The sequence below is a fragment of the Cydia strobilella genome, chromosome 7, assembly GCF_947568885.1.
Source record: "Cydia strobilella chromosome 7, ilCydStro3.1, whole genome shotgun sequence".
NCBI classification, from domain to species: domain Eukaryota; kingdom Metazoa; phylum Arthropoda; class Insecta; order Lepidoptera; family Tortricidae; genus Cydia; species Cydia strobilella.
Window position 1 is genome coordinate 2,386,023 of NC_086047.1, and position 25,442 is coordinate 2,411,464.

The window sequence follows — 25,442 nt, forward strand, 5'->3', positions numbered from 1 at the left end:
CAGCGATGTAAAATGTAATTTTATAGTTGACACAAGTGCACAATCTCATAAAGCGAAGGTTATAAAAGCACTAAGTAGCCACGGTTCGGCAGCACACGCTGCCCGTAACAAGAATGTGGAAGGTGCTGCTACTCTTGGCCTGTGTGGCTGGTTCCGCTGTCGTCTTTTGCGATGGTAAGAGTTTTTTATCAACCTTGTTATTTTAAATTCTAGTAGGTGCGTTATAAGCCATGTATAAGTAGGTAGATAGGGTTGTATAAATTTTAATTTAATGCTTAATGGATTAGGGAAAATGTTTTTTCGAAACCTGTTGTTAATTATGCTTATTGGAACATGTTGTTATTATTATCACAACTTCCCTCTTAGTCCCTGCATAAATATTAAGTTAGGCATTTCAATAGAGTACATTTTTAAACAGTCTAAAAATAGATTCAAATTATGAGTTACGCACCTACATAATTTACCAAACAAACAAAATGTTGTTCTTGTTGCCGCATTAATGCAGCAAATTTGTTAGTGACTCCACCGGCGCCAACGGTATGTCAGCGGTATAAGTATGGTATATTCAAAAAGCTTGGGGTGCTTAACAGAGCCAAACAGTACTTCACACCGGGTCACCGACTTTTGTTATATAAAGCGCAGGTTCGACCTCATATGGAGTACTGTTCTCATCTCTGGTCTGGCGTTCCACAATACCAGCTCCTTCCCCTTGACTCCATCCAACGGCGGGCAGTTCGTATTGTCGGCGATCCCGAACTTACTGACGGCTTAGAACCTCTTAGTCTTCGGAGAGAAGTGGCTCTCTTTGCATGTTTTACCGTCTGTACAATGGGGAATGTTCCGAAGAACTTTTTGATTTGGTGCCATCGTCTCGTTTCTATAACCGCACCTCCCGCCAAAGGAGCAAAGCTCATCCTCACTTCTTAGATACATGGCACACCAAGAATAAGCGGGCATCTCGCTCGTTTGTTTCCAGAACGTGCAGAATGAGGAATGAGTTGCCTCCTGAGGTATTTCCTTTGCGCTACGACATGGGATTCTTCAAGATGCAGGTATTTAGGGTTCTCAAGGGTCTGCAATGCTTAAGTGGCTCCTGTGCTGTTGCTTATGTCCATGGGCGACGATGACCGCTTCCCATCAGGCGGCTCGTCTGCTCGTTTGCTGACTATCACATAAAAAAAGCCAACTGTTGCCAATTCAAGTGGTGTCAAGTTCACACTTTGCGCCTTCGACTTGCAGATATCTCGTTTACAGGGCCCCTGAAATAATTGTACTTAATCGATCTTTATTATCCACATCGCTTACAATTTATGATAAATCGCAAGCAAGTCATATAAGCGACCATTATTTGAATTTACTAATTATATCACATGCGCGTCGACATATATATACCTACTTTTAATTTTCTGCCCTCTCGAACTGTCAATCAAGACATCATTGTCATTAACTTAAACACAACAACTTCTACTTTATCTTTATCTAACACTTGCACCATCCCACTAACCCGGGGTTAACCGGATAAACCGTTAACCCAATGTCAAATTGTACTGGTAATCATGCTGGTAAGTCCAGATTTAACCGGTAAACCCCGGATTAGTGGGATAGTGCATTATTTATACTAGGTATTCGGTGATTCTGTAAACCTAATGGGCAATTAAAATTATATAATATGTACAGTGAGGTTCCAATGATTGGATTTCATTCATAATTTCTCCATGCAATTTCGAACCTCACTGTATATGGCACTTGAGTAAATAAGACTGCATTCTAAAAGGAAAACAACTTTAATATTGCAAAACATGTTTTTCTTTGAAAAAACAAGGACGACTATAGTCTTCATCTTCTCAAATGAGTTTTTCGTCTAAGACGGTAATCTGTTAAACAAAAGCCATTGTCTATTTTGTGCGAGCGGTTGGCCATTGTGTGTAAGCGCCGCACGCGCCGTGGCACGCGCCAACACCCAATAGCACACAAAGGCCGACAGTTCGCATAAAAGAGACAATGGCTTTTGTTTAACAGATTACCGTCTTAGACGAAAAAAACATTTGAGATGATGCAGACTATACTTACTTATTGTATTTATTTAAGAAATTATGTGTATACTAATATGTTGCATTTTTAACGCTTTGCTTTTTACTTTCTTCTGAAACTGTCGACCATGTCTGAATATAACTACCTATTATTAATATAAATTATTACAATATTTATAATGTAACTAAATGTAAGTGCAAATAAAAGTTCAATAAGTACTTTGATTACTTTAGAGGAATCAATGCTACAATTTTTTATTAACACAGTCCAAATTTACTATTTATTTTACTACTATCTACTTCCATATCCAAAGAATAGTTTTATATTATATTTACTTAGTAATGACCTTTTATAAGATCATTAGTGTTTAAAAGGCACGTCCTTAAACTTTTATGTTTTACGATGTCAGTATTTAAATCGTAATAAGTATATCGAATTTTTTTATTGCACCCTGAGTACGAAAACTGAGATTAATTTGAATCACGGAAAAATATTGTTCATCGACTTTTGAGATATTATAAGTATTTGATTTTTAAAAGCAATCTTAAAATTACACGATAAAATTAAGCGCTCAAAAACCAAATTCCTACTTGTTCAAAAATCGATGATCAATGTTTCCCCGCGATTCAAAGTACCTTAGTTTACCGGTACTACTTATTTAACCAGCGCCACCGCCAACGCAAGTTCCTGATGACACTCCTCAGTACGGAGTGAAACATGTCGAGCGTTTTTCGACTTAAACTACGTGAGTGACCCGTTATTAATATATTTAATACTACTTATTTAATTAACCGGTAACTACTTATTAATAGGGCTAACACCAACCTGCAAATGCGGCCCCAACCAAGTGTTCTCAAACTGCACGAACGGCGGCTGCGAGGCTCGCAACTGCAGTCAGGCCGGCAAACCAGTGCCTTGCGTGAAACTGGACCCCAAGAGCTGCAAGAAGGGATGTGTCTGTGCATCCGGGTACTTGATGGCATCTAACGGGACTTGTGTGTTAAGGAATCAGTGCAACGAAGGTAACTGTTAATTAAATAAATAAAAACCGGCCAAGTGCGAGTCGGACTCACCCACCAAGGGATCCGTACCATTACGCAAAAAAACGGCAAAAAAATCACGTTTGTTGGACCCACACTTAAATATTTATTTTATTCTGTTTTTTGTATTTGTTATTATAGCGGCAACAGAAATACATCATCTGTGAAAATTTCAACTGTCTAACTATCACGGTTCATGAGATAGAGCCTGGTGACAGACGGACAGACAGACAGACGGCGGAGTCTTAGTATGGTAGGGTCCCGTTTTTACCCTTTGGGTACGGAACCCTAAAAATGACCCTGCCGAGTCAAAATTTTCTTGTAGAGTTGTGAGATATTCCGGTATTTATTTTATTTCCAGGCTCATTATTAATTAATTGTTTCCACATAGGTTGCGGAGGTGATCAAAACTCGCACCCCGGCTGCGGCGTGAACTGCGGCAGGACTTGCTCCACCTACAAGCATAAATATGTAGCCTGCATTCTCGATTGTGACGTCGACGGATGCGACTGCAACGAGGGCTACGTTTACGACCCTAACGTCAAGAAATGCGTTTTACCCAAACATTGCAGTAAGTAATTATTTTTTTATACTAGGCGTTTGCCTAGTTTTCCTTTGCCTCTTGATGACTTGAGTATTTTGAATGTCACTTTTTTTGACCTAAATCATTTGCAGTAATTGTGATGGACATATTTATCAAATAATTAATCTAGGAATATTCAAAAACCTACCTAAATTTAAAAACTGACACCCTAAAAACAATTTGTAGAGAGGTTTGTTTCTTAATTTCATGGATTTGTTGTAAACTGTTGCCAAACAAATAATGATATAATTATGTTATATCAGATACGAACCACGCTAAGTTTTCATGCCAAGTTAGCACTTGGCACACGTATAATATTGTATGCATTCTTACTGATAAGTTTCTGCAAAGTTAGCGTGGTCAGAGTCTATACAACATTTAATGTATTCATGCAACTGATAAATAAAACATGTCAACCCTAACATGACTCTTTTTCACTTCCTTGACATTTTATACTTACTTTGTGTATACTCGTATTTTACTTCTATAGCGCCAACATGTGGACGTAACGAAGTGTATTCGACATGCACCAACGGCGGCTGCTCTCGTAGGAACTGCAGCCAACTGGGCAAGCCTGAAATTTGCATCAATAGAACTCCTGAGTCCTGCATCAAAGGATGTGTTTGTGCCGATGGTTACCTGCGTCATGTCAATGGAACTTGCGTTCTTGAAAAGCAGTGCCCTCAACCCGGTAAGTCAGTGTACCAAATCTGTTACTCGTCTTTCATCTTGTTCAATAATAATTACCTACGAAATCCTGGCTATGCATTTTACCTCAAAAACTATAGGGTATATATATATACCGGTAAACTTACTGGTATCTAATCAGTAGGTAGCTTAACCATAAAAAGTTTAAAATCCGGCCGCTCTAAAGATTCTAACTTTATACAACATAGGGTGTATGACACTGTGCCACTGTGGGGTTTTCGCAGTGGGAACAGAGGCCATTGATCGGTCTAAGAAAATGGATAGTGGCTTATGACTGGGCTATAAATGCTCCATAAATCTCGTCACTGGTGTTTCCAAGCAGCTGTCATGCACACAGCGGCCACACCCCGGTAAACCGCGTAGATCTGCGGGCTAAAAGGGTAACGGCTCGAAAGGCGGTCACCGCTAGTATGGCACATGATTCGGCGACTGAGGCGTTACAGCAGGGCATCCGTGACGTGCCTGTAAGGGCGCATGTAGGGACTCATAGAGCCAGTTACTGCATCCTCTAGGTCAATCTAGTCGTAGCAGACCTAGTCGTTGCCGGAGTACGCAGAGACCACGAATTTCCACTTACTATACGATCCTGACATACCTCTTTCGCTTCCATCTCTTTCAAAACATTCCGCATACACGCTCGCCGGTTTAGGCTGTTCTTGACCTGGCCTTTCAGGATTTCCCCAATCTGATCAGAGAAAGTCAAAGGGAAACGAGCATATCAAACATTTATTGGTCTTCATCTTACATAATTATTGTTTAATCACGATTGCCTACGACATGCCTGTAAGATCAAAGTGATCAAAGTGAGTGAAAGACTGTCTAACAGGTAAGACCGTCTACAAGCTGTTTCGTCGCTTGTGCATATATAGGTAGGTACTCCACTCCACAGAAGGTCGATAGTGTGGAAGAGGCGCAGCTCTTCTTTTCTGGCGGTGTCTGATTGAAGGACGTAGGACGGTTTTCCCAAGCAAAATTTTTATCCCTCCACTGACCTTAACGAACCATCATCGTAAGCGATACTGAAGGATGTCTTCTAGAGACCATTGATTCTACTTGTTGTTTCGTATGTGTAGGTAATGTGTGCGTATGTAATGCTTGTTGTAGTGTGCGTGACCGCTAAAGACGGCGCCCGGGCGCTCGCCCGCGGTCTGACTACGCAGATGTCGGATCCTACATTTGATATCGGATCGGACAATTTGAAAACGCTCTTAGTCTAAAGGAAGCCCTATCGGCAAATGTGGTTACTGTTCACGACTTAAAAGTCATCCTGTATAATTTAACAATTTCTTTGTTACAGAATGTGGCGGCGACATACACGCCCACTCGGGTTGTGGCGTTAACTGCGGAAAAACATGTAGGACTTACAAGGCCAAGAACCCAGTCTGCCCTCGGATCTGCAAGGTCGGCGGCTGCGACTGCAACGATGGATACGTGTATGACGACAACCTTGGCAGATGCGTGTTACCTGATAATTGCAGTAAGTAAACTTATTAATATGAATGCTGCTAGAATCAGAAAATATGGAACAAATATACCTAAGGAAAAATAGATTCAGATGAATTTTTTTATTAAAGGAATAACAATACATTTGTGGTATTAAAAACGAACTTATCTATAAAATGAAACTAAATTGAAGCTAAAACTGATAACTAAACAAAACTAAAGTACATCTAGAAAATGTGGCCCCTTTGGCATGGTGCCGAGGACGCTGGCAGTATTTCCCCGCTGTATTGCGATGCTAATACGTTTCGCGAGAAAGCTACCAGCTCTTCGGTCGCCGGTGAAGTAGACTAGTCTTTTGAATAGCTCTTTAAAACGCTGTAAAGCATTAGGACCCCACGGGCCAAGGGTCTTGAAAGTATACTCGGAAGTATACGGTATAATAATATTAAATTGGAGTTTAGAAATTCCTTAATGCTTGATTTTTTTAAGGTATGCAATTTTTGAATGGAATGAAACACATAATAAACATTAGTTTACCTTAAATGTGCTGTGACCTGTGACGTGATTGTAAAAAGTACCTGCAAACCGTAAAGTGAAACCTCTTTAAAAAATCACTAATTTCGAGGATCCCCATATCTACTGAAAAAGCAAATAATTCCATTTTGGATACTTCAAAAACAATGTCTTCTATAAAATGAGAGTATACCTACACTATCATTTTTAGCACCATTAATCAGGGGATTCAGGGGTTGCTTGAACAGGACTGCGATTCTATTGGCTTCTTTTGGTATCTTATAAAACTACTAAATGTAGGTTTTTGAAAACTAAATATTTTCAGCACCCGAAACCGATGATCGGTGCCCCGGACAAAACGAGTACTACGACACCTGTATCAGTGGCTGCTCCAACCAGAGCTGCAGCGACATCGGCAAGGTCTTCCACTGCCCGCTCCAACCGGCTGTATGTAGAGAAGGCTGCCGGTGTAAAGCAGGCTATTGGAGGAATGCTGACAATGTTTGTGTGCCGGAAAGCGAGTGTCGTAAGTACCTCATATAATTTTTTAACACGTCTTTTTATAAATGAATCTGTTTTTTTTTTATCTCATCCTTTTGGAAGTACGTAAGTAGGTCGATGTAGTCTATATCTCATAAAAAACATAAATGTGAAATGAGAGCCAGGTTCAATATTAAGAATATGCGCCGTTGTTGACTTCGCCGGCAAAAAAATTGAAATCTATATGGTTGCCAAGTACTAGTTCACTTAGCATTTGACATCAAAACTGTGACAGTTACGAAAAAAAGTCGCACCCTCATTTATTTTCTACTATTTTATGTCGCACTGTAATGTTCTATCTTTGTACAATGAGATAATATATGTATTGATTATTTTATACAGACAATTAGCTCCATGCATGAATTTATTTTTATTTTTGGATTCATAATTTATATCGTTGGAACACCGGAATGATTGTAAACCTTAACATTATTTTATTAAAAAATATTTAAAATGTTGAAAATTTTTGAGCGGTTGAAACGCTCATAATTTTTGGCGCGAATTCGACAGAGCGTGATGACGTCACACGTTGGGCGGCGCAACTGACGTTTGCTACTAATGACACTAATCTGTCGAACGCGTGACGTCACGTGGCGTTTCGAGCGTTTCGCTCACTAGCTTTTCGCGGGCAAATTTTTGTACTTTTTATTTATAATTTTAAGCAATTAAATGATAATTTAATAACGGAAATGCATTTGTAACATGATATAACGGTAACAAATATCCAAATAAAAAATATTTGGTTCAAATATAAACTTCATGCATGAGGCTAATTGTCCTGGGCAAAATGAATACTACGAGAAATGCATACATTTCTGCCGAAGCCAGAACTGCTCCGACAGATACAACGTCTACAACTGTCCCAACATGGAGATTGGAAAGTGTGTCTCATCCGGGTGTCTTTGCAAGCCTGGTTACCTAAAAAATGCTAAAGGAGTTTGCATTCCAGAAAAGGAATGCCGTATGTATACCTTTTTACCATGATATTCTTTGTCGGTGAAAAACACAGATATAGGAATAATATTATTAGGAGATCCGACATGCCGGCTGATTTGTATTGAGTTTGCCCGTCGCAAGTTCTTTACCCCCACACAAAGCACGAGTCATTTGCGCATCTCGCTCAAATAATGCAAGAGTGATAAAGATGCAAATAGATGAACAAATGAACGAAGTTTGACGAAGTGGTTCGCGACAGGTCCTCTGTACTATGAGACAATTTGTCATTGAGTATCGTTTTATACCCTATTCCATTGAGGTATATTAGAGTCGGCCTCTCGAAGAAAATGTTTCCGCACCTCGATGAAGTGCATGCACTTCATTGCGTTTAGTCCGCCACCGACTACTGGCGAGAAGCCACACATCCAACGAAAACTTAAAATAAATATTAAAAATGAAAAGTGAATTGTGCGTAATTATAATTTTTTTAAACCTAATAAAAGCAGTAAAATAACATTCCACTGCAAACACCTGTTGTTTTAAGCTCTTTTAGATTATTTTGAAATTTCACTTAAAATCGCTCCGTACCCAATTAAACTGAAAACTGATTTCTGGTGTTACTGTTTTATCTAGTTCTTTTTTTTACGTGTGTGTTGTATTTTAGCCCCACCTGACTGCCCCTCCGGAGAAGTTTGGAATTCGTGCCCCACCGTCCCATGTGAAGGGGACAACTGTGCCAAAACCAAAGACTCGCCACAAAGTTGTCCGACCGGGATAGTGTGCAGTAAACCACGATGCGTGTGCGGCTACAACAGGAAAAGAGCTGAGAATGGCACTTGTATCCCAATACCTGACTGTCGTAAGTATTAACAAGAAAAACTAAGCTAATATTTGAATTGAAAGCTTTTATTCATCTTACAATGTTTGTTAGTTTATCTAACAAGCAAGATTGTAATCAAGGTTTCAACCAGTTTCCAATTTCTAGCTGTGCTGAAATTTAGAAAACCTTTCTATTGACAATTCAATGTTATGGTATTTTATACATCAAAGGTGGATGGTGGATGATGACTGTAATGGCATTGTGATAGCGGAAAATGGGAGATATGGGGCATTTTCTATGAAAAGGGACCTTATTGTCGATGGCGCTTACGCCGCACAGCGTCGCGCGGCATTGTAATTTATATCGGAGCATCGTTAATAAGCGCCAAGCGCCATCGACAATAAGGTCCCTTTTTATAGAAAATACAACACATCTCTGCTTAATTCATTTTCCCTTCCTTTAACATTTTACAAAGTTCAACAAGTTCCAAGTAAATATCATTATTTAATGTAATTGTTTTAGCACCGTTTAAATGCGGTAAGAACGAAACGTACGTAGCGTGCTCATCCAACTGCCCAGGGGAGAAATGTAGCGACTACATCAATCATACCAAATGTCCACCATACAGGATCGGCATTGTAGTAAATTGCAAGCCGGCGTGTAAATGCAAGAAGGGCTACTACAGGGACGAGAAAGGAAACTGCATTCTGGCTTGTGACTGTACTCGTAAGTATATGTCAATCTATCTCTTCGTGTGTTGAATTTTGTTGCCACCAAACTTTCCATTTTATCGAAATATAGTTCGGTTGTTTTTATATGTTATGTCTATGAAGTGAGTGCTGCTCTAAGCAAGCTTGAGTACTCCTTCAATGATGGGTATAGTTAACGCTATCTCTACTGAGCTCGTTCACTTACCTGTACTAACAATGGCATTCTGTTAAACAAAAGCCATTATTTCTTTTGTGTGAGCGCGTGGCACACACAATTGGCCACGCGCGCAGGCATAAAGGCCACGCGCTCACACAAAAGAAATAATGGCTTTTGTTTAACAGAATGCCATTGTTAGTACAGGTAAGTGAACGAGCTCAGTAGAGATAGCGTTAACTATACCATAATTATGCTAGTACAACACAACTACTCTTTATTACACGCTTCAATTATAGAAAATAAAACAGAAAGGAAACAGCAACACACGCAGAGACAGAAAGAAAACAGTAAACAACAGGCGGTCTTATCAGTAAAAAGCGATCTTTTCCAGACAACCTTGTATTACTTGTAGATGCACAAAACTTGAGTCTAAATAATTACTTGAATTGGTACAGTCAGCATGAAAGAGATAGTGAAGGCCAAAGTGACCAAATATATTGTAACACAAGGTGTGTTAGGACATATTTGGCCACTTTGATCGTCATTATGTATTTGATGATGACTACCCGTTCTTAATTATAATTAATCGCTTTTATTTTAGTTATTAGTTGGTTGAAAGGATGTTAGCCACTAGCTCTGTGAGCTGTTGACTTCGCGATGAGCTTAAAATCTGTAAATATAAAAAATATTTACATACTTCCTTGAGTCATTATCACAGCGAACTCATAATGGTCTAACCCTACTGACGCTTAATAAAGTCTAATATGACAATTTCCTCCATTTTAAAATAAAAAAAGAAACGACAGAAAAATTCTCTCTCTCTACCGAACCTGCTCACAAAACCTTCGCTGACACTCGGTCAATTATTATTCACAACGACGGGACTTAATCGCGTAAAATAAGTTTATTATTAGTAAGTGTATGCGAAAACAAATATCGAAAGTTGAAAAATCGAATATTGTGAGTGTTGTGTGTCGACCCGGTGACACCCCTAGTGCGCAAAACGTTTAAGTTAATAAACAAGACCAAGTGCGGGACCTAGTTCGAAAAACTCGCGCGCTTAGAAGATGTTGATGTCAACTTTAGCCAATCTTCTCCGAGACCACGGGGACAACGCTGTCCTCGAAACGTCGGAGGTAAATTTAAAACTTATTTTACGCGATTAAATCCCGTCGTGGTGAATAATGAGTAAAACTCGGTCAATTATTATTGGACGAACGGTCTGGCCATGTCGGTAGTGACCCAAGAAGCCGTAGGTTCTGGGTGGTTCTGGGTTCGAATCCCGGTAAGGGCATTTATTTCTTTGATGACCGCAGATATTTATTTCTGATTCATGGGTGTTTTCTATGTATTTAAGTATTTGTATATTGAATATATCGTTGACTGAGTATTCACAACACAAGCCTTCTTGAGCTTACTGTGGGGCTTAGTCAGTTTGTGTAAGGATGTCCTGTAATCCATACTTAATATTATAAATGAGAAAGTCTGTCTGTCTGTCCTTCTGTGTTACCTCTTCACGCTTAAACCACTAAACCGATTTAGATGAAATTTGGCACAGAGATAGTTTGAGTCCCGGAGAAGGACATAGTATAGTTTTTGTCCCGAAAATCATCCCTTAAGAAAGTAAAAAGCGGGGTGGAATTGAGATAATTAATTAAGTGCCTGCAAATTTGTGTGCATAATATGCTCAAATTGAATGATTGCCATGAGAATTTTTCCAGGCGCTATACTTACCGTTGCTGTTACTAAGTCCGCGCAGACGAAGTCGTGGGCAAAAGCTAGTATTTATTAAATCTTTTATTTACATTAACAGGTCCAGTCAGTACCACAACGACGAAGCCTACTACTTCCCCCTGCGACGACGAATAGCATCGCTGTTAGCTCACCGCATTCAGGCCACTTCTGGGCAAATTCGAAAATAAAATTAATATATTAGACTTCTGTTTTAAAATGACCTGTGTAGATATTGTAAAAATAAATTTGAACATTTTTAGACCGTAAATATTGTTTTATTACATTTATGGTGAACATATATTATACAAGAACTATTATTATTTAAGATGAAAGTGGAAGACCCGTGCGAAATCGCCTTTTCATACAAACGTAGTCCTCATTTTCCTCTCCAGATATTAATATTATTGAAAATATTTTGACACAATTGGCTGTATATCAACCATAGCTATGCCCCCTTATTTTTTTCGATTTTTTAATTATTGTAAGAGTTTAATTATTGTAATTATTGTAAGAGAGAGGAGCATTTAAAAATTTGTTTGATATCTGTTTTTCGCTCCTAATTTTTACCATAATAAAAAAATCTAAAAAAGTCAAAGGTAGGGTAGCTATGGTTAATTACATTATGCTATTATGTAAGTTTATCACGAAATAAATGATTTATGATTATGATTTATGACATCCAATTTATGTAAAAATATATTTCATAATGTCAATATCCAGTGTGGTGGGACTACGTGTGTATGGAGAAACGGCTTTCACCTTTCCTCTTAATGTAATTTAGTTGTACTAGTGCATTTCGCTTGTACTACTCCGTACAATTGGAGGATGCGTAGACTGTCCTACTAGAGGTGACGGTCCTCGTACGCAGCAGTTCGGCCCTCCCAGTATGTAGCAAGGGGCCCTTCCGTGAAGACGGCGCACGCCCCACATCAGCACGGTAGGTGGAACAGCGCCACGTAGTTGCAGGTACTGCCTCTGAATGTTGAATAATAGTTTTAGCTAAAAGACATGAACATTTTTAATAGCATTGGGAACCTAGGAAAGCGTTCTTCGACGTTCGCATAGTAAATGCTGACGCTTCCTCGTACAGCAACTTCACCTGACAAAAAACTACACAGCCGAGAAAAACATCTAAAATACGACAGAGCAACAGAGGACCTAAGCTTCCTTTACACCACTACTCATTTGCGATGGAGCCCTAGGGACTGAATGAAATAATTTCTTTAAAAAAACACAAAATTAAATGATAAATGGGGAAAGGCATATACACGAATAATTTTCTGTCTGAACGTTAAAGTCCAAATTTCTGTAACCAGAGCTGTCTCCGTAAAAGTCAGAGGCACGAGACGATATTATATCAAAGCGTTCGAATGCGAAGACGGAGCAGGAATCCTGTACTGAAGATCCCTCAAGATATATACATTTATATAACCTCCTGCGGTACCAAATTTTGTACATAATAAAAGTCACCCTTCAGTCCCAGCATTAAGTAAAGTACTATAGTAATAAACACCGATAGTACATATTTCGGTACAAAAAGTTTAGACGCCCCCCGCATTCAATTTGAATGCTCGCTCGGAATATTCTGACAGTCCATAGAGTTGTAAATAGTCTGTTCAGGACTGACAGCAAATATATATTATGTGCAAAAAAATTAACAAGAGGCCTCTAGGACTATGATGTTTAAAAAAAGCTGGGACTTAGGAGGTTGTACTTGTATATTTTTATTGCTTTTACCGTCTCCTGCATGTCCAATTGTTTACGTCGAAATAAATTTCACGATACAGAGAAAATAAATTTTTTGTACCATGTTTTTAAGTAAAATCAATAAACGCACATGATTGTGTAAACAACCTACAGCTGTAATTTATTTCTCAGCTAAGTCAATACAATTTTCTCGTGTAGTTGGGGAGTAATTACACAAAAATGAGCTTTATTAGCGAACTCTGGTTACTCAGGCGTTCAATTTTTATTTCTAAATCAATAACGACACCCACGTACAATACATGGAAAACACGTGAGTTACCCGTTTTGAGTTTGACATAGCCGCATGTTTCACGACATAATATCTTTACCCATCACGGAACAATTGTCTTACGGATCGGAGGGCCTCTACGTGTGACAAGCCGCGCCTCAAATCCAAAGGGCTTGACACATTAATGAAATGTAAGGGGTACACTGAGCGGATGCTGCCCTTGCCTGGGCTGCATCCGTCAATGTATGGACTATTGAGAGTTGATGGAATCTAAATTTTCATTTTCATTTATTCACCATAAAGTAATAGTATGTTGTTACAAGTGGACGTTAAAATTAACAATGATATTGTGGGCGAAAGCCATTGTCACTAAATACTGGGCTATATTATAAAAAAACCTGCCTATTAAAACGGACGAAAACCTTTATAACGAACAATAAAACGCCTATCAATTGAAATAAAATTGTTAATCTAAATAATCATTTAAAATGTGATGTGATATAGTTATATATGGTGCTACTTTCTCGCACTAGTGCGTCAAATAGAACTTTTCGTGCATATGTCGAAAGTTTAAAGGGCCATATGTACTGTAAAACGTTGTAAGATACACGTGCGAATAGGTAATTCGCAACTCGTGTCGATTTAAAACACTCCCTGCGGTCGTGTTTTAATTTATCGCCACTCGTTTCGAATTTCCTCTTTTCCGCACTTGTATCGTAATAGTACATTATGATAAAAATGTGCTAAGTTGGTCATTACACACGAGGCGATATTGTGCGCGCGAGCTGTAAGCGAGCGCGCAATAAGAAAGCCGATGTGTGTAATGACCAATGCACACGCGTTTCATACGACGTTTTTCAACACACTTGCGAGAAAAAAAAACTTTCATATTAATCAAATTTTAATAGTTGAAACAGTATTGTGTGTTGCATCTGTCATACTGCCGGCCGCCCCTCGCCCCGGCCGCGGGCGGCGCGGCGGGCGGGTCGGCCGGGCCGCGCACCGCGCAGGCGGTCGGGCGCGCCGGTGCCCCCCAGTCCGACCAATTAAAGAAGGCTCCCTTTCCATGCATATTATTAGCAATCAGATACCTTCTTAACTCAGTCGGATAATATAATGAAAAAGCACGAGTGGAATAATACACTGAAAGAGCACCCGTGTTTAATATCTAGGATTATGAGCCAAAAATCGGTGGAATAAAAACGTCGTTTTGAGCGTGTTGAAAATAACTATTGTGCAACAAGAGAGTAAAGTTGGTTTTTCTTGCGAGTGTTGATTTTGAGTCCCGAGAAAGCGAAAGGTTCTATAATTGAATCACGAGCGAAGCGAGTGATTCTAAGTTAGAATCATGAGCGTAGCGAGGGACTCAAAAACACGAGATGTAAAATGACTGCTCTCGTGTGACACATATAATTTTTCACCTCAGTAGTGAGAACATATTAAAGGTTAAAATGAATTTCGAATTACACAGAATAATACAGAGATTTTTTTTTTAATAGAAGTGTGAAGTGGCAGCAGTTCATGGCCTTCACTAAATTAAAAAGCTATTTTGTTTCACTCCCTGGAGTGAGGAAAGTCGCACTTTCCTCTCTCCAGGGAGTGACGAAAGTAGGCTTGTTCGAGCTGCTGAGGTGAAAACGTATATTTCAAACTTTAACTTCATTTGTTATTTTTATTACATATATCTACGAAGCGTAAGTGCGTAAGCGTGTAAGCGTGTTAGATGTTTAGCTATTATAAAAAAAATGTACCAGGTTTCCCTCCGTGTTGGAAGGTCAGATGACAGGGCACTTTAAGGATTATATTGCTAAAAGAGGAACCTCAATTCCTTTGGCACGCTACTGAGAAAGCGGAGAGATGGCGTGGTGGAGGAGGTAAGAACCGCTGCACGACAACGAATACCAAACAAATTCATTTTTTAAATAAATTACACAATTTTTTACATCTTTCTAGAAGAAGTAGTAGTAAATCACTATATTGTACAATAAAAGGTTCACATGAAATTTACATACATAGAAGTATTAACAGCGATGTAAAATGTAATTTTATAGTTGACACAAGTGCACGATCTCATAAAGCGAAGGTTATAAAAGCAGAAAGTAGCCACGGTTCGGCAGCACACGCTACCCAAAACAAGAATGTGGAAGGTGCTGCTACTCTTGGCCTGTGTGGCTGGTCCCGCTGTCGTCTTTTGCGATGGTAAGAATTTTTTATCAACCTTGTTATTGTCATTTCTAGTAGGTAATTCATAAGCTATATCAGTAGGTATATTGGGTTGTATAAATTTTAAGTTAATGATTAGTGGATTTTTGTTATTATTATCACAACGTCCCTCTCAGTCCCTGCATAAATATCACGTTAGGCATTTTAAAAGAGTTAATTTTTAAACAGTTTAAAAATCGATTCAAATTATGAGTTACGTACCTACATAATTTACCAAACAGCGGTTTTAACTTGTTAACAATATTAGTGGTGGTAATTGCTATAACTTTAAAATTTTGGGTATCTATGTACGTCAAACGTTCTCTGAGATAAACGCATTTAACTAATTTGCAAGACAGAAGTGATCCCGTAAGTGTTCCGTTTTTCAAAACTAAAAGATAATTAAGTAGGGGAGACCGTAGGTAGGTGTCACAAAGATAAGTTGTCACAGCGTCCATATCTCGCAAATTATATGCGAACAATCAACTTTGTACTTTGAATTTTACCTATTTGAACAGGAGTGCAAAGTTTTTTGGCTTTTCCTCGAAACTTACTTTTTGTCAGATCGTTTTTTTTTTCCTTGAGGATTCCATTATTGTTAAACGTTACTGCTACAGCGTTAACACTGTCGACCTCCTTGATAAATTGCATTACTATCGTTGCCGCATTTGAAACAATAATGCTGTTGCAGTCGTCTTCTGAATATCACCTGTAGCTTGATCTACCTCTATGACGAGTACACTAAGTATATTCCGTGGCACATCAGAATTTTCACGTTCTAAGAGCGTTTTTGAGTCAAAATTTCGTTCTAGTTGTGAAATAGTATTTTTTATTTATTTCCAGGGCTCATTATTAATTAATTAATAGGGTATTTGACAAATTTTTATTTATAGTATCAGACGATCAGGTTTGTTTTGAGGATCAAATGTCTGTATGGAACCATTGCCTTAAAGCAATACAAAGGTTACAAATGATGGTCAAAGTCTGGCACCCGCAACTTTACTGACGAAACGCTTCTAACAAAATGGCAATACATCGTCACGTCACCATGTAATGTCGCTATTGCTTAGAAGCCGTTTCGATGTATGGAAAACAAGGAAATTGTGATTTTGTCGGGGAAAAAAAATTTGAAACTGAGGTTTATTTTTTATTAGTTCCATATATTTTTTTAAGTTTTAAATTTCTTGTGATAAATTGCTCATTTTCTGTCTATTTCATATGTCAACAACCCTATTGTTACCACGTAGATTGCGGAGGTGATCCAAACTCTTTTTTTGAAACTGAGGTTTATTTTTAATTAGTTCCATATATTTTTTAAGTTTTCAATTTCTTGTGATAAATTGCTCATTCTCTATCTATTTCATATGTCAACAACCCTATTGTTACCACGTAGGTTGCGGAGGTGATCCAAACTCGCACCCCGGCTGCGGCGTGAACTGCGGCAGGACTTGCTCCACCTACAAGACTAAATATGTAGCCTGCATTCTCGAATGTGACGTCGACGGATGCGACTGCAACGATGGCTACGTTTACGACCCTAACGTCAAGAAATGCGTTTTACCCAAAGATTGCAGTAATTGATTTATTTTTAAATACTAGGCGTTTGCCTAGTTTTAATTCATAGGAGTTTTCCCTTGCCTCTTAATGATTTGAGTATTTTTAATGTCACTTTTTTGACCTAAATCATTTGCAGTAATTGTGATGGACATATTTATCAACTAAGTAAACTAGGAATCGAAATTAAACTATCGTGAGACATATTTCCAAAAAATAAAAAATAAATAATAATAATAATAAAGCGACTAAAAATAATAGTGAGAGAAACCGTACTGATCTAAATATTTAATCTAGGAATATTCAAAAACCTAACTATATTTAAAAACTGAAACCCAAAAAACAAGTTTAGAGAGGTTTGTTTCTTAATTTTATGAATTTGTTGTCAAATGTTGCCAAAAAATAATCGTAGTAGTGTTACGTCTAGCTAGAGTCGAACAACGCTAAGTTTTCATGCCAAGTACTACGACATGGAGTTTGTATGCATTTTTACTGCCAAGTTGATGCAAAGTTAGCGTGGTAAGAGTTTATACAACTGTGATATATGTACTTGGGGTAGACTCAACTAGGTATGCGAATATTATGTGGGTAATTAGGCAAAAACCAGTTCTGAAATAAACGCCGTATGAACAACACCGTGTTCCGTTACTTCGCCCCTAAACAACCCACGTATAACATAACAACCGGGGATAAGTTCGCCTTTGTACACATTTACTGTATTCTCTCTGTGTTATGTACTTGTTTTGTGCAATAAAGTGTTTACTACTACTACTAACAACATTAAATGTATTCATGCAACTGATAAATAAAACATGTCAACCCTAACACGGCTGTTTTTCACTTCCTTGACATTGTGGACTTACTTTGTGTACGAGTATATTATACATGGTATACAAAAAATTACAGCTCTCTAGCATTGTCCAAGACGAAGCTACTAGAGTTCGAAAATACGGCGAAACGTGCCGAGAAAAGATATGCACTGCCTTTTGCCCTTTGTCTCGTCTTGGCGGGGGCACGGCCGTACCCCCAGATAGAACTGGCTGTCGAAGCAATTCTCATTTAATCGTGCAACTGATAAATAAAAACACGACAACCCTAACATGACTGTTTTTCACTTCCTTGACATTTTAGATGGGTACATTTATTTTAGATTTTATGACATATTTATTTTATATATTTTTTGGACATGTGATAGTTTGTTATAATGTGAATAAAATATACACTAACAACATGTATATTTTACTTCTAGCGCCAACATGTGGACTTCACGAAGTGTATTCGACATGCACCAACGGCGGCTGCTCTCGTAGGAACTGCAGCCAACTGGGCAAGCCTCAAATTTGCATTGATAGAACTCCTGAGTCCTGCACCAAAGGATGCGTTTGTGCCGATGGTTACCTGCGTAATGCCAATGGAACTTGCGTTCTTGAAAACCAGTGCCCTCAATCCGGTAAGTCAGTGTACCAAATATGTTACTCGTCTTCCATCTTGTTCAATAATAATTACCTACGAAATTCTGGCTATCCTGGCTACCTAATGGTAGTTACCACAAAAACTGACATTATAGGTACCGGTAAACTTACTGGAATCTAAATCGTAGGTAGCTGGACCATAAAAAGTGAAATATCATGCCGCTTTAAAGTTTTTAACTCAAAATTGATAGTATATACAACAAAGGTACAATAATACACAAATTATGAAGTCATTTCATCATGTATCATTTTTTTTGGGTTCAAGCTTTTTTATTTTGAAAATATTTCACGTAACCGTTTGTCTGTGTAAGATAAGGATCCTGACCGAACTTTTAGTCATCTTTTAGCATTTTTCTGGAGAACGGTTTTTTATGCTCTATACAGCAAAACTGAAAAGAAAGATCAAAAGAGCAACACTAGTCTAACGGCACAGAGGGGTAGGCAGATACCACGGATTTCCACTTGCTATGATCCTGACATACCTCTTTTGCTTCCTTCACTTTCATAACATTCCTCAGACACGCTCGCCGGTTTAGGGTGCTCTTGAGCTGGCCTTTCTTCAGGATTTCCCCGATCTAACCAGAGAAAGTCCGCCGAGGTCTATCCCTTCCAACTCCCGCCATCAATCGAACAACAACGGCGATCAATTCTACTTAAATCCCACTTCAGTCTGGCCACTCGTAGGTTCAAGTTCACACGCGGCGAGTAAATAAAGATCATTTCATGCTAATTCAAATAAGTGTTATTTTGAATGCAGGATGCGGCGGTGATCCAAATGCACAGCCCGGTTGTGGTATAAACTGCGGACAGAGGTGCTCTGACTACAAGGCAAAAAATAAAGAACTTATCTGCGCGCGCTACGCATGCACACCTGACAAATGCGACTGCAAGGACGGTTTTGTATTCGACAACAACGTTAAGAAATGCGTCGTGCCAGAGCAATGCAGTAAGTAGAGTCAAGAATGGAAATCTTAAATTTCGTTAGTCCGTGTGTCACACGTGTGTGGCATTTTACTATAATATATATAAGGTATCTCCTGTAACACGAGCAAGTAATCAAAACATAGATTGTACTCCTCAAACGATAATACGTTTGTTCAAAAACTTTTAAAAATTATGAAGTCTTTAGATTTTGTTTTGTCATGTACTTATCATGTATGTACGCTATCATCACTATCAGTGTAATTGACGTTGCTTGTCACGCTTTAAACATAACAAAATTCATAATACATTGCGTTTGCGCATTGCATTCAAAACATAAGTTTCTTTAAGTCGCTGAATAAATGTTGGTCAGTTTGTGGAGTACAGCCTCCAGTTTAATTTATTGTTCCTGTCACAGGCCCCACCTGGTACATTTAACGAAATTCAGAACAAGGGTGTCTTATGTAAGCCGCCGCTTTAGTTTAGTAGTTCCGTACAAACTGAATGACAAACAATTTTTTATCATGAACTGATTTGAAATTTGCTATTAGCGTCATAAAAATGGCAAAATGAATTCTTCGACAAAGTATCAGCGGTTGCTCGAATCAAGTGTAGTTTTTAATTATGTACAACTGGCTGACGATGTAATCCTCATTTAATCATGCAACTGATAAATAAAAATATGACAACCCCAACATGACTGTTTTTCACTTCCTTGACATTTTAGATAATTACACCTATTTTAGATTTCATGATATATTTATTTTTTATATTTTTTGGAAATGTGATTTGATTGTGATTTTTGGTAATAATCTTTTAAGATACAATAAAAATATGTATATTTCAATTCTAGCGCCAACATGTGGACATAACGAAGTGTTTTCAACATGCACCAACGGCGGCTGCTCTCGTAGGAACTGCAGCCAACTGGGCAAGCCTGAAGTCTGCATCAAGACGACTCCCGAATCCTGCACCAAAGGATGCGTTTGCGCCGATGGCTACCTGCGTAATGCAAATGGAACTTGCGTTCTGGAAAACCAGTGTCCTCAAACCGGTAAGTGAGCATATCAAACATTTATCTGGTCTTCATCTTACACAATTATTGTTTAGTCACGAGTGGCTACGAAATTACTGTAAGGTCAAAGTAGGTAAGACTGTCTAACTGGTAAGATCGTCTACAAGCTCTTTCGTCGCTTGTACACATAGGTACTCCACTTACAGAAGGTCGGTAGAGTAGAAGGGGCGCAGTTCTTCTTTGCTGGCGGTGTTTGATTGAATAACATATGACGGTTTTCTCAAGTAAAAATTTATATGCTGGTCTTCTTCACTTTGACCTTAACATGATCGTTCGTAAGCGACACTGAAGGATGTCTTCTAGAGAACATTGATTCTACTTGAATCCCATTTCAGTTTGGCAACTCTCAAAGCTGATTTATTTTCAGTTTGGCAACCTAAAATGATTGATGTATAGTCTGTAAACCAACTTTGTCAGTAGAAAAAGGCACGAAATTCAAATTTTATATTAGACGCTAACTCTTTGCGCCTACATTATTTAATATTGCCGCTTTTTCTACTGACGGAAATGGCTTGACAAACTTTATTTAACTTAAAAGTAAGATAATTTAAGTATGAATAAGAAAAGTGTTATTTTGAATGCAGGATGCGGTGGTGATCCAAACGCACAGCCCGGTTGTGGTATAAACTGCGGACAGAAGTGCTCTGACTACAAAATCCAGGATAAACAACTTCTCTGCCCGCGCATAGAGTGTAAACCTGACAAATGCGACTGCAAGGACGGTTTTGTGTTTGACGACAATCTTAAGAAATGCGTCGTGCCAGAGCAATGCAGTGAGTACACATCATTTAAAATTCAATAATAACGGAAACCTTAGTATTTAATTCTTATTTCTGCCTATCCGTTGTTAGTCCGTCCGTATGTAGAAGGAGAAAAGATAAAATATAAAAATTATTTTTTTGCACAAAAAGAACACAGAAATTAAAATTGAAAATTGAAATTGAAAAACTAAAATTGGTACCTATTAATTCGCTCTGGAACTTTACGGCCGTATTGTGGATCGTAGAGCTAAGCCCCCTACCCCTTGGAATAGGCAACATAAACGAGTTTACAAAGTAATTTCGAATAATTTTGGGTTTTGCGGAGCTTTTATGAATTGAGACAAATTGAGAACAAGGGTGGTTAATGTTAGCCACTACTTAGTTTTGTAGTTCCGTACATGTAACTGAATGACAAACAACTGTTTATTTTTATTAGCGTCATCAAAATGGCAAAATGAATTCTTCGACAAATGTAGGTATCAGCGGTTGCTCGAATCAAAAGATTGTAGTTCTTATGTAAAACTGGCTGTCGGTGCAATCCTCATTTTAATGATGCAACTGATAAATAGAAACATGAAAAGCATAACGACTGTTTTTCACTTCCTTGACATTTTATTCAATTTCAATTTATTTATTAAATAAAGATAAAAATGATCTTAATTTTTTATTTTAGATAGGTACACAGATTTTAGACATATTTATTTTTTATATTTTTTTGGACATGTGATATCCTTTAAAAGATATGCTAAAAATATGTATATTTCACTTCTAGCGCCAACATGTGGACTTCACGAAGTGTATTCGACATGCACCAACGGCGGCTGCTCTCGTAGGAACTGCAGCCAACTGGGCAAGCCTCAAGTCTGCATCAAGATGACTCCCGAGTCCTGCACCAAAGGATGCGTTTGCGCCGATGGCTACTTGCGTAATGCAAATGGAACTTGCGTTCTTGAAAACCAGTGTCCTCAAACCGGTAAGTGAGCATATCAAACATTTTACTGGTCTTCATTTTACACAATTATTGTTTAATCACGATTGGCTACGACATGAATGTAAGGTCAAAATGGTGAAGACTGTCTAACAGGTAAGACCATCTACAAGCTCTTTCGTCGCTTGTACACTTAGGTACTCCACTAACAGAAGGTCGGTAAGAAGGTCGGTAGAGTAGAAGGAGCGAATTAAGCTCTTCTTTTCTGGCGGCGTCTGATTAAAGTACGTACAATAACGGTTTTCCCAAGCAAAAAAATGTATATCTTCATTTTGACCTTAGCATGATCGTTCTGCCGTGTCAGACGTATCTCTGCTATCTCAAAAAACATAGTTTTGAGTAAATCGACTTTAAAGTTTTTGGTGAGCGTGAAAACTAATAAACTCATATATTTCGTGAGTTTATTGAGTTAAGTCATTTTTAATATGTGTTTTGTGTTTCAATAGACGTGAAGAATAATATTTCTTTACTTTTTTTTTGTAAAAGTACATAGTTTTTGAAATAAACGCATAAACATAGTTTGGCGTAACCACTGTTTCATACATTTGGTGGTTGCGCGTAACTATGCTAACTTAAAGTTAGATGAGTTCGTTGTATGAGCGCTCATACTATTTCGCGTGGCCACGGCTCGCGGGCTTATTGCGGTTTTCGTTTATCTAAAGTTAGAAGACTACATTGTATCAACTTCTAGTAAAACGTGTAACCAGGGCATGGGGAATATTGAGGTGGTCACGCGTAGTTCTTTTATCTTAAGTTGTAAGAGTTCGTTGTATTAGTGCTCCTAGTAAAACGCGTAACCAGACTACACAAGATAATCCATTTTATATTGTGCTAACTCACATTACATACAAGGAGCCCGATTTCCATCAGTCCTTACATCATTGGTTATAAAGTAGATCAATCGTATGGTGGAAAGAGCCTTATGTTTAATCGCGTTTGCATGTATTGCATGTATGTATGTATGTATGTATGTATGTATGTATGTATGTATGTATGTATGTATGTATGTATGTATGTATGTATGTACGTATGTATGTCTGTATGTATGTATGTATGTATGTGTGTGTGTGTGTGTGTGTGTGTTTGTTTGTATGTACTTTATTTTATATTTAATCCCAGTAAGTGTAAAAGGCGGAATTAACGGCAGAAGGTCAGTTACTCCAAAATTTTTAACCGCCTTAAAAAAAGGTTCTCAGTTTGACCCGTATGTTTGTCCGAGATTATCTCGCGTTTGGCTGAACTGAGTTTGATGCGGTATTCAGAAAAATGTTTGTTACATTTTGGAGAAGGTTTTAGTATACATAGATCTGAGCTGATGCTGAACCCTGGCTGTACCTAGTGGAACTCAGGTTTGGTGCAACATAGGCACACGCTGTTTTGGTCATCCAACACGTCTTAATGAGTAGTTGGGGGAGCAGTACCCAAGACAAAGCTGATGCTGAACCCTGGCTGTACCTAGTGGAACTCAGGTTTGGTGCAACGTAGACAAACGCTGTTTTGGTCATCCGACACGCCTTGATGAGCACTTGGGAGAGCAGTACCCAAGATAGAGCTGATGCTGAACCCCGGCTGTACCTAGTGGAACTCAGGTTTGGTGTAACATAGGCAAACGCTGTTTTTGGTCATCCGACACGCCTTGATGAGCACTTGGGAGAGCTGTACCTAATAGTGGAACTTAGGTTGGGTGCAACGTAGGCAAACGCTGTTTTGGTCATCCGACACGCCTTGATGAGCACTTGGGAGAGCAGTACCCAAGATAGAGCTGATGCTGAACTCCGGCTGTACCTAGTGGAACTCAGGTTTGGTGTAACATAGGCACACGCTGTTTTGGTCATCCAACACGTCTTAATGAGCACTTGGGAGAGCAGTACCCAAGATAAAGCTGATGCTGAACCCTGGTAGTACCTAGTGGAACTCAGGTTTGGTGCAACGTAGGCAAACGCTGTTTTGGTCATCCGACACGCCTTGATGAGCACTTGGGAGAGCAGTACCCAAGATAGAGCTGATGATGAACCCCGGCTGTACCTAGTGGAACTCAGGTTTTGGTTCAGGTTTGGTGTAAATTTATTGTGGGTATTAGAAGATATATAGTAAAAATATTAAGGTCAGTTACTCCAAAAAAATTATTCAGAATCAGAATCATTAACTATACGTTTCTATGTATTTCAAAATAAGACACTCCAGCGATCCAAATATATGTTTAAACTAATATTTTGCCTCTACTGACACTGTTTGAAACTTTTTCTTGCTTTTAGTAATAAAAATGAAAAGAAGAGTAAAAAAATATGTTTTATAAATTATGTTCATAACTTTACTTACTTTTTATGCATTTATTAGTTATCTTCTACAGAAGAAAGAAACTACTACAGAAGTATGTAACAAGATAGTACTCGTGCATTACTTATATTATATTGTCAGTTATTTCAATTAATTTTGTGTTTGTCATTTTTTATTTTTTATTTACGTTAAGATTTTTGACGACTTTTTTTGGTGACTGGCTGACTGACATACATATTTGGAATATTGGAACATTTGGAACGACCGACATTTAAATTCAAAATTAGACAATAATCACAAGACCAGTTGACGACTAGTTCATGACAGACAGCGGACGACGATAAACAGTTCAGTACCTATGTAGGTTATCTTAAGATTTAAAAAAAAAACGAAATAGTTTAGTTTTTCACAGGGTTTTCAGCAATGATTACAAAGTGAGATTAGCTAAGATAATTAGTCGCACAACCTTTGTTTTCTACCACATTTCTATCACTACACATTCGTAACAAGGCTTTACTTCGTAAAAAACTCATTTCAAAGACTAATTTATCATATTTTGAACAAACAACATAAAAAAACACCGGAACGCTAACTTAACCGGGTCAATATTACGTACGTAATGAAATGTAAATGTGACGTTTTCAATCAAAAGGTACCACATTGTCGCTTACCATAAGGACGAAAATTGCTTGTATCTTTATACGAAAAACCTGTCAGAATGTCCTTATGATAAGCGACAATGTGGTACCTTTTGCTTGAAAACGACACAAATAAACAAATACACGTGGCAAGGAGCGACGAGCCGCTCCCTCCGCGCCCGCCCCCCGCCTAACCGCGAGCCGCCTATCGTCGTACTACCTGCGTGTGGTTACGCGAAACTATGATAACTCGAGATAGTAGATATCCAGTTTGCCGTAAAAAAACTGCGAAGAGTTACGCATAATTATTCTAACTTGAGTTAGAAGAGATACGCATAACTCAATGTCCAAAAATTCGAAAACG

The 25,442-nt window shown here is 38.4% G+C and overlaps 1 protein-coding gene across 1 annotated transcript in view; it reads left to right on the forward strand.

The window, feature by feature from the left end:
* The window catches only part of LOC134742771 (zonadhesin-like), a 65,838-nt gene that overhangs the window by 14,087 nt on the left and 26,309 nt on the right, over positions 1-25,442 (forward strand). The window contains exons 14-26 of the mRNA XM_063675957.1: positions 3,463-3,642; positions 4,145-4,345; positions 5,660-5,839; positions 6,644-6,844; positions 8,459-8,653; positions 9,137-9,324; positions 15,287-15,389; positions 16,786-16,965; positions 18,196-18,396; positions 19,176-19,364; positions 20,193-20,393; positions 20,999-21,187; positions 21,948-22,148. Of these exons, the coding sequence (XP_063532027.1) occupies positions 3,463-3,642; positions 4,145-4,345; positions 5,660-5,839; positions 6,644-6,844; positions 8,459-8,653; positions 9,137-9,324; positions 15,287-15,389; positions 16,786-16,965; positions 18,196-18,396; positions 19,176-19,364; positions 20,193-20,393; positions 20,999-21,187; positions 21,948-22,148 (2,409 nt within the window). The remainder of the gene's footprint in view (positions 1-3,462; positions 3,643-4,144; positions 4,346-5,659; positions 5,840-6,643; positions 6,845-8,458; positions 8,654-9,136; positions 9,325-15,286; positions 15,390-16,785; positions 16,966-18,195; positions 18,397-19,175; positions 19,365-20,192; positions 20,394-20,998; positions 21,188-21,947; positions 22,149-25,442) is intronic.